The sequence below is a fragment of the Anomalospiza imberbis genome, chromosome 8 (genome assembly GCF_031753505.1).
Source record: "Anomalospiza imberbis isolate Cuckoo-Finch-1a 21T00152 chromosome 8, ASM3175350v1, whole genome shotgun sequence".
NCBI lineage: Eukaryota > Metazoa > Chordata > Aves > Passeriformes > Viduidae > Anomalospiza > Anomalospiza imberbis.
The window spans coordinates 18,796,423-18,806,440 of record NC_089688.1 but is presented as its reverse complement, the minus strand read 5'-3'; the positions used below and the strand labels follow the sequence as shown (position 1 = coordinate 18,806,440).

At 37.9% G+C, this 10,018-nt stretch overlaps 1 protein-coding gene across 4 annotated transcripts in view; it reads left to right on the top strand.

Moving 5' to 3' along the window:
• PANK1 (pantothenate kinase 1) overlaps positions 1-10,018 on the top strand; it is a 40,422-nt gene continuing 30,404 nt past the window's right edge. Inside the window, exons 1-3 of one of the 4 annotated variants that reach the window (XM_068197626.1) lie at positions 1-256; positions 6,234-6,320; positions 7,541-7,611. In XM_068197626.1, the coding sequence (XP_068053727.1) occupies positions 164-256; positions 6,234-6,320; positions 7,541-7,611 (251 nt within the window). In that variant the 5' untranslated portion in view covers positions 1-163. Of the gene's footprint in view, positions 257-6,233; positions 6,321-7,061; positions 7,612-10,018 lie in introns of those variants that run through there. The other 3 variants (XM_068197621.1, XM_068197625.1, XM_068197622.1) reach the window with 3 other exon arrangements.

Below are 10,018 nucleotides of genomic sequence, written 5' to 3'. Positions count from 1 at the left end.
GCTAGCAAAACTGAAAAGTTCTTGAAATCATACTGTAAAACTCCAGTGAATGTTTTAAAAATTATGTTGGTTTCTGTCTTACATAGAATACAAACTGCTGAACTTACCAAATGCCAAAACACCTTTTTCATACCAAGAGAGGACTAAGAATGCCTCTGAAAATATGGAAAAAAATTCGCTCCTGGGAGAAAACATGAAAGTTGCTGTATTTTACTTGTTGGAAAGGAAAACTGAGGATCTGGGAATATTTTGCAAGGTATATTCCTAAAAATGTTGGGTCTATGACCTGCAGAACATTATTCTTGCTTAGTCGGGGCATCACAAAGCTCCTTGTACAGGCAGTACTTTGATTTTGTTTTAATTTTGGATTTCTGAAACTGTTTTTATGATACTGCACGTGCTGTTATAAGTTAAACTAGAATCTCAAAGGACTCACATCAGGATACTGAAAGGGCAAACTAAACCACAACCTGACGTGTTCCCAGCCTCACGCAAACCACTGTAAAGAAAACATTAGGTCAGCATAACCAATCCAGCCTGCTTTGGAGTGGGAGATGGTGAAACTCCATCTATGTAAATAAGCTTTATGGCTTTCTACCAAAATATTCTTCTTAAAATGGTTTGAGCAAGGACACCAGTTGCAATGAAAATACCTGCTGCTAAAACAGCATTCAGTAACTCATTCACCCCTGAAATTTGATTGTGTTTCTTTTCAAATTCTTTACAACTTGTGTAGCATGTTTGGCACTCACAAGAGGAAAAGATTTTTATAAAGGTCTTCTTAGAAACTTAGGTTCCTTATATTTGAGACAAGATTCAAAAGCTGTGAATAGTCTACTCATGACAGTGAGATGATGTCCTATGAGACAGCTCATCTCAGCTTGCTTTTACATTGCTGTCAGAAGTAATTAGAGACACAGTCAGCACTCCCCAGCACCCTTCACCACATCTGAGTAGCAGCCAAACCAGAGGTGGCTTCAGTTTCTTTGTACTTCGCTCACCTTCCCCGGGGAATTAACCAACTGAGTTTTCTCTCATCACTCTTGGTACTGCTGTGCTTCCCCATGCCCTGACAGTGCTGCCTTTCATCCTGGGTGCAGGCCAAGTCCTTCTGAAGGGGTCGTTTGGAGCTGACTTGCAAGACCACTCCTGTTCCTTGTCACAGAGATACCTTGGAGGAAAGTGGTGCATTGTGTAACCCTCCTGGTAGTCTGCCAGCCCTTTTGAATTCCTATCTTTCAGAGCAGTACATGTAATTTATCCTGTTACTTGCACAGTCTGGTGGATGCATTTCACACTTCCTTTAATTTGATCCTGTGCCTTCATTGCCCCACTCTCATCAGTTGCCTTCAGGCTTCTAATGCACATAGAGCTGATTTTAAGAACTCCTGACATTGCAGGCTGTTAATTCACATTGTTTTCTTTAGCAATGTAGGTATGTTTCCCTTTCTCATCTATTTCAAGCAATGAGCTGCTTCTTAGTCTCGTGGAAGGCTTTGCCCCAGGGGACAGGTGGCTTTGGGGCAGGGACATCTCTGGTGCTGGACTATGAAGAGCAGCTGTCTGAGGCATCAGGCCCCCCCTCTCTGGGGCAGGCAGGAGTTTTCTGTCCTCAGTCTGCAAATACTGCTGCTGTTTTATAGCCAGTGTTGTTAACTGAGTAATTGTGGGGTTTTAGGTGGGGTAGGAGGAAACCTTCTGGAAAGAACTCAGAGATGGTTATGAGGCTATTCCTTTGAGGTGCCCTAGGAATATAAATTACTGCTCGGAAAATGAATCATAGGCTCACTGCAAAAAGGGGCCTTCAGGGGCATATTCAAACATGAGAGAGCCAGTCAGGAGCCTGGAAAGGAAGGAAGGATCACTGATGGACAGCTGGAGGCACCTCTGACACCTGGGGCTGGACTTAGGCCTTAATGCTTGTCCTGTGGATACTGCCATGCTTGTGCTTCTCACAGATGCAGTGAGGCCACCTGGTCCCATGCGGGTGTTTTATGTAATGAAAATGTGCTACATGTGCTCAACATACCATTTTTAAATCTTGAAAGCTTCACATAAAAATCTGTGCATGGCAAACAGAGTATTACTCCTTCAGCAAGAGCTATGTTGTCTTAGACAGGAGGAGATTTGAAATATATTTTCTGAGAGGTATTTCTTTCACTTTGCATAATTAAAGACTTTGGAAAGAGTGCAGCTGAGACAAGAAAGGCTATTGCTGTGTCTTCCTGTTTCTCCCCCCACATTCTGGAATTCCTTCCATTCCTCTTTGAATTACTGCATAATTCTCTGATGAACTAAAGACATCATTTCAGCCGTAACCAACTTCTAAATCTTGTAATTAAGTCAAAAATTTTCAGTTATTCTCTATAGTGCTTTATTACATATAATCACTGCTTTGAATGTCAGATCTTGCATTTTGAAATCAAACCATTTCTACCTGTCACAAATGGTAAGAACTGTTTACACATTGTGACACAGGTATTTGTCCTGTAAATGCATCAGTTGTTTTTTCTGGCTAATAGTCATATGGTAAAATGGTGTAGTTAGTTTTTAGGGGTTTAAGATGTGTGTATTCAATAGTAAAACTATTGTCAATATAATAATATGTAATAGAATAATCAATAAGAATATAATTAATAAAATATAAAGTCAACAGTTTTATTCTGTGTATTTTTATGAGAAAAGATGACTGCTCTTTGTGTGCTGTGTGATTTTTAGGAGCAAGTGGGCATAGATGGCTTTTCCATAGCTAAATATAGTCAGTGGGGCATTTGTTGTGCCCCAGAAAATGAGCACCAGCCCAGCTAGACCAGTTGTGGGTCACAACCCTTTGGGTTGTGATCATGCTGAGTCCTGTAAACGAGGCATTTTTGAGTTCCTGGTAATCACATAATTGGAAATCTTGACAGAGAATTCACGAGCAGGAAGACTGATGTTTGGTATTGAATAGCTGGTTAATATTCTTTCCTCTTAGTCAGCATTATACTGATACCTCAGGACATACTCTTAGAAATGGCTCAGGTGGAATAATAAATTGAGTACTGTACTTAGAGTAAATCAAGATGAGCTTTGGCACTGTTGTCCCATAGTCTTGGTTGTCCCATACTCTTGGATCTTGCATCTTGGTTTTCCTGTGGATTTCAAGTTCTTATAACCTTTTGTCATAAAAATTGAGTTGTATTGTTGATACAGAAGATACAGTCCAGGGACACTGGCTACGTCAAGAAGTTTTTTTTAATGTATGTTCCTTATATTTCGTGAAGGGTATTTGAAATTTGCATCAAGCTTTTGTTTGATTTCTTGAAATGCCTTATTTTTTTGGTTTTTTTTGGTTGCTTTTTTGTTTGGTTTTTTTTTTTTATTATTATTATTTCTAAAGCTGTGCCTAAGTTCTGCAAAGATTTGCATAATGTCTTTTTACCTTCCAGGTCTGAGTCCAGGTATGTTGCCACTCTTTTGTATACATGATGTTAATTATTTTATTTGCAAATGATGTGCTAGCTCCAGGTTAAGGGCTGGCGGTGCATTCCAAATCTTATTAGTAAAACTTTATTTCTCTCCATGTGTTATTGATTCTTTTTCAGTCATCTGCTGAGCTGTATAAATACCAACAAGGGTTACTATAATTTGAAGGTAAAATCTCAGGGTTGGCTTTTCCTAAAATGAAACATATGTTTGAGTTTTATTTCAATTGAGGTTTCAGAAATTTTACTTCACTTCAAGCTGCCTGTGGAAATTCTTCATGGTGTAAGAAATTCAAGCTTTAATCCTTAGTATTACTTTTTGAAGAATATTGCTAGGTATTTTTTTGGGGTTTTTTTTTTTGTATTTCTGTGTAAAATGCAGGGTCTAAATAGCTGTCTAGTGGTCCCAGAACTTCCAGAATAGCCCAGCAAATTTTACCAAAGACATTCTGTTAAAAGTTACAATCTCGATTGTTACTCTATCATCTTACTAAAAGCTTAACAAGATAAATAAATTGGAACAAGAATTCAATACTTATGTAGAGTAATGCAATTCTGAAATAGGAAAACTGGCCAAGATACCACTAAATATATATCAGATATATAGCTTTTAGGCAAAGAAGCTGAAAGAATTCCAGTAAAGAAATGCATACAAACATCTGTAAGTTCTCTAGAATCCAGAGGACTGAACAGTTCTGTGTCTCAGAGATAGAAGGTGCCTCAAAAAGAAGTGGATCAAGAGCAAGACGTTTACTGCTCAAATAACATGAGCTAAATCCAAGGAGCAGGCTATGTTATAGTGTAGTATTACTCATCTTGCTGGCTCTGACACATAAGACAGAGTTTCTTTTATTCTTGCCAAATGTCAACCATCTGTCTTGATCTCAGGAATTAGTGCCATTCCCTGACATTATATACCTTTCCTTGGAATGTCACCCCGGCTTTGGGCACTCAGGATTGTGCTCTAACTTACGTGAAGATGTGATTGGAGTGGGAAAGTCACACCACTGACCTTCAGATGTTTTAACTTGGGTTTCCTGTACAGCCTGTCCTGAGAAACACTCAGAATGGATTCAGGCCTATGTTAAATTCTTGTTCTGGAAGTGCACTTAAACTACATGGTACAGCTAAGCTATGTAATTGCAACCCAAATTACCCTTTGGAGAAGCCTTGCTTTCTTCCCTAGCCTCCTAGCTTAGACATCAAAATTAATGTCTAGTTGTGGGTAACAGTTTTGTCTAGTTTTGGTTATCCTACACCATGATAAAAGGGCAAGGAATGAACGTTGAGAAAACCAATTTCTGAACCAGTGACATACCTTTAAAGGACTGGAAAATAATGATTCTTTGACAATAGCAAATGGCCAGGGCTTACATTTTACTGCATTACCAGCTGGGCATTGGCCATCCTGGAGGAAAAACAAACAGAAGGCAGAGAGCTTAATACATGCTAGACATCTGCCCTGCATAGAACAAAATCACAGTCCTGAATAGAAGAGCCTGCATTTGTACCATGCAACTGGACTGCAGTGCTCCTTGCAGCCCTTGCAGAGAAACACAGTCTTCTTCACTCAAAGTGGACCAGCAGATGAAAGGCTATGAAAACTCATGAAGTCTCAGTTCTTCTCAAAGGGTGTATTAATGAGCAGTTAACTTTTTTTTTGACACTTCTGACATTATTTTTAGCCAAATCGTCCAGTAGATCTGTGTGGCCAAACAGATGCTGGGGCAGCAGAAGAGCATGCAGAAATGCTGGTAGGACAGGAGGGCAGGGCTGCTTCTCTTGTGTTAGGCAGTCTTGGAAAGGCTAAACTGTTTGTCAAGTTGCCTGTTTGGCAATTCTTCAGCAAGGACTCGAATATGCAGGTGCCTGCCTGGATTGCAGCCTTTGAGCATATCCAGACTTGCAGAGTTAGAGAGTATTTCCAAAGGTAGTTCAACATCTTGTTCTCAGTTTAATGCTGCCCTGCCTGATGTTGTCACAACATGCTGCAGCCAAGGATAAGCAGAGTTTTGAAATGGGTCAGGCTTCCTTACTGAAACTTAGCTCACAGCTGAAATCTGAAGAAACTGAAAGGTTGAGTGCTACTAAGTACTGGCTGATCTGACCATCAGTAGTCAGAATAAACCCTGTTTTGCAAAAATTGAGAGGTAAATGGTGAAATTCCATTGTTGCTAATTCAGTTTTGTGCATCTGAATTTTCCTGTCTTGTTTAAACAAATTATAGGATCTGACTTCAATTTCAGTCAGGTGCTTTGTACAGTGTTGCCAAGTACTGTCATACTGCCTCACTTCATTGTATATGTGGACCACTGAATAACACACATACATTTAAAAATTACTGTGAGATCCTTCTGTGTGAAAGGCATTATAAAAAGGAGATAATTATGTCAACATTTGATCCAGATATTCTATATAAAGCACATTTTGGCATTATAAAAAGAACCAAAACATATAACAGTCTAGGGGGAAGAGAGGAATCCTTTTTATTTTTCAGTATAATATTAGTATAAAATTAAAAATGAGTCATACTCTTAACTTATTTCTAACTTGGTGACTCATGCTCTTGGCAAACTAATTATCCAAGAGAAGTGACTCAGAAATAGATGCTATAGTTTTATGGATATTGCTGTTACAACTAAACATGAGGCAGATTTTGGGTATATTAAAATTTAGCTATATCCTGCAATCTATGCCATAGTGCTGGTTGAGGGCATATTACGTATGCAGATTTCTTCAATCTGATGTGGTTTTTTCCTTTTGAGGTAGGATGGTGTAGCTCCCTTCTGGGTATCTGAAGCAGCCATGGACAGCAAGAATCTCAGGAGTGTGTTTGGACAAGGAAAATCTAATCTGGTATGTATTTCTTTCTATCCAGGAATGGGTAAGGCCTCATCACAAGAGCATTTCTCTGATTAAACTTTTCACTTCAGATTCTTAATACATTGTTTCATCAATATTATTGATCGAGGATACTGATCTGGAGGTGATGGGAAGATTCATGCTATATTTGCTTGGGATGAATTTAGTACCAGGCTGTTGCCGTAATCCTCTGTTTTGTTTCTTTTTCTTTCCATGCCCTCCCCACTCCTCCTTGGCTGCAGTCTGTAAAGTACTAGTGTAATGCAGGTCTGATCTGATGAAACCACAACTAATGTCAATACCTGCCTATGATGGGAAGAGAACCCAGACTATAAACTTGGGATTTCTGGCCTCTTAATAGGCAAGTCTTTTGCTTGTCTTTCCCTTTCCCTGCCATCGGTTCCCTTAGTTTCTGTTCTTCTCTGTATTGTTAACTCATACTGAAGTTCAGTGTTACTGTTTCCTGGGAACTCAGTTTCATTTGGGTGTACATACAGTCTAAAGAAGTCACATGCTACCTCCATGGTGGGAGCTCATCCTGCAACAAAAATGGAAACCAGTTTTGTTTTAATAGTTCCGAATGATTTTCAGCTGAAGCAATGACAAGGCAAGTCAGGCACATTTTAATGCAAAGTTCATGTTTCTCAACTATGATTTTTAAATTGAGAATTTAAGTTTATAGTAACATTAGAAATTAACCATAATTATTGCAGATAGCTATACAGCCTTATTCTCAGAAAGTAGGCTATTTGTTAGAATAGCTGAAATGATTCCTGTGGTGAGACAGGAGAATGTCTTAAGCCAGCTGCACTGAATAGTAGTTTGTGTTCTCTTTCTTTTGTTGGGTTGTAAGTATAGCGGACAACAGATGAAATAATTATTGACGCAGAGAATAACACAAATCATGTCAAACAGGGACTTCAAACACTGTGCTTTGAGGTCAGTTACCTGTGTGCCTGGAACTTTGATCACGCTGGCGATGGCCAGATGACATAACTTGGGTGGATGTACATGCAAAGATAAATAGGCAGCTTTTCACTGAATTTTCGAGCAGAACAAGAAATGTCAGTGAAGTGAAAACGTGTGTTTCTAATATGCTCAAGGAACTTCAACAAAGGAAGCTAATACTGATGAATTAATTTGCTGAAACTGCAAGCAAGGGGGTTTGTTTGTTTGGTATTCAAACTTAAATGGATCCTGTTTCCAATAAGCAGCATGAAGGAGGAGTATTTCCAGGGCACTGCCATGCCAAATTGAAGACAGCTTGTTCTCTGCCTGATGAAATGTAAGTTTGACTGCTAATCAGCCTGCCTAATGCACCGCTAGATTAATAGCCAGTTTTCCTGAGGATACAGCTTCTGTGGAACCAAAGCTGTTTCCTCTTTTTTTTTTTTTTTTTTTAGAAAATTAAGATATTCTGATGTTTTTCAAATAGAAGTCTTTCAGATTTCCATTTCAGCACTGTGACCCTGCCTAGGCAAATGAGTTAAAAATCTGAGAATGACTCTGGAATTCTGCTACTAAATTTTTCACTTGAGGGGCATGGACATTTAAGTTTCTGGTTTGGGCCAAACTGATTCAAATATAGCTTTCCTTTTGGAAGTGAGACCTGTCTGCAAGTCTTTTCTCAGCTGTCTTGCTATGTTTTATTTCAGCACTGTTGCTTTTTTTTTCTTTAAATGGAAGGTGAGAAGAGCAGTAATTCACAGTTTGTAAAGGGTTTGAAGATCTGTGTGCACAGAGCACTATGTAGGTGAAAATTATGTAAATTCAGAACTATGTTTTGTCTTCTTCCTTTTTTTCTTATGTCAGTCTATGCTATAACTGAAGTCAATCTGCTTATAATCAAATCTAAACTTGGTTGGTGACTTTTGGGATTTTTGTTTTAATCACAGACTTTCTAGTTCACTGAAATCAGGGTTCCAGCCTGATTTCTCTCTGCAGGAAAGATAAGGGTTTTTTTTCCTTAATGTTTTCATTAAATTTTTGTCTTTGCCATTCCATTCCATGAAAATAGTCATGATGAGTCCATCAGTGATGCTCTTTGCATTTGCTTCAAAATATAGGAATGAATCTGTTCTGAAAATGACTTCGTCTATGTATGTCGGTATCTGTTCTGGGAGTATTTAAGGTCTGAAAATTGTTGGTGATTAGGAGGTCATAAATCAGACAACTTTATTTTTTGTTTAGGATTTTAGGTCACACGTATTGATTTCAGCTTGTATCAGATTGCAGTTATGCCTGTGAATGAAGACTAATGTAATATTTGTGGGCATTATGTTATGTGCAGTCCATGACCACTGATGCCTCATAACCACTGCATCAGTATTTTTCTTATACCTTTATCTGATGTGGTATGTGTACCTTCCTTCCTGATCTGCGTGTTCTGCTTATTCTCAATCTTTCTTTTTTCTTTTTTTTTTTTTTTTTTTTTTGTGTGTGTGTGTGTTTTGGGTTTTTGTTTGGTTTGTTTTGGTTTTTGGTTTGGTTCCCCCTTTTCTTCTAAGAGGAAATGGAATGAAGATAAGAGACATGTCTCCTCTGGTATATTAATTAAATTTTATAAATGAAGAGAAAGCAAATCAGTTGGTGCTTACTACTTTTAGAGCAGTCAGGAAAAATGGATGAGAGTTAGATGTCTTTGCTGTATCAGTTCTGTTTTCAGTGGATACAGAAAGGTTTCATAAACTGAAGAAAAAAATATCTTTGTCTCCTGTTTTACAGGAGATACACAATGCTTTTGTTTTCTCATTCCATGTTTGAGATCACTGGCACCTAAAGAAATGGTAGCTTCTTTATCTGACATTCATGTCAAAATTAAGGATAAATACAATAAATATGGTTAGCAGTGTTCATGAGATCAAGGAGTCTGATTTACCATTTTGGGTTGAAAAGAGCAATAAATCTGTATAATCAGAACTTTAAATGTGAGTGACTGTCAAAGTAACATCCCAGGATGTTATGCTGTATGTTATGAGAAACAAAATCTTTTGTGCTTCATGGTACTTGGCATATGTTTCTTAGACACATCCATGTTAATAATTGAGCCAAAGAACTTGTTTTGATCACCCATATGGTATCTTTGAGTCTTAAATTTCCATTAGACCAAGCATGCGTTTGTATTAGATATATTTTATTACAAGAAAACAAATATTTTGGTGACACTAAGATCCCTGCAGAGAAATACAAATTGCCTCCTATGCAGGAGAGCCCCTGAAAGTTGCTTTCAGTGGTAGGGGTTTTTTCACAATATATCTAATGAATAAACAGAAGTCTATAATTACAGTTCTGGTATTCTTTTTTAGTGTATACATAGTTTATATTGACCTTGTGAAAACCTGAAAGCTCTAAATTGGCCTCTTGAACATAATAAAATGCATAGCACAGAACATACTTACTTTACGGTAAAGTCACTAGTTCCAGAAATATTCAGAAGATATAACTATAGCAAACCCATGCAATGCTAGCATAAGGTTGTTTCCCTGTGTTGTTACCAGGTAGTTGGAGCATATAAGGACAAATTTGTCATTTGTAGAATCTCTCCTTCCTACACAAGACTGGATTACAAAGGTATTTTTAAAAATATTAGCATTTGTGTATTATTGTCTCTGATTTCAACTTAAACTCACAAGGACATAATAATGTTTTTTTAGCCTAAACAGATCTTTGGCTTATCTGTCTGAAAGCACATA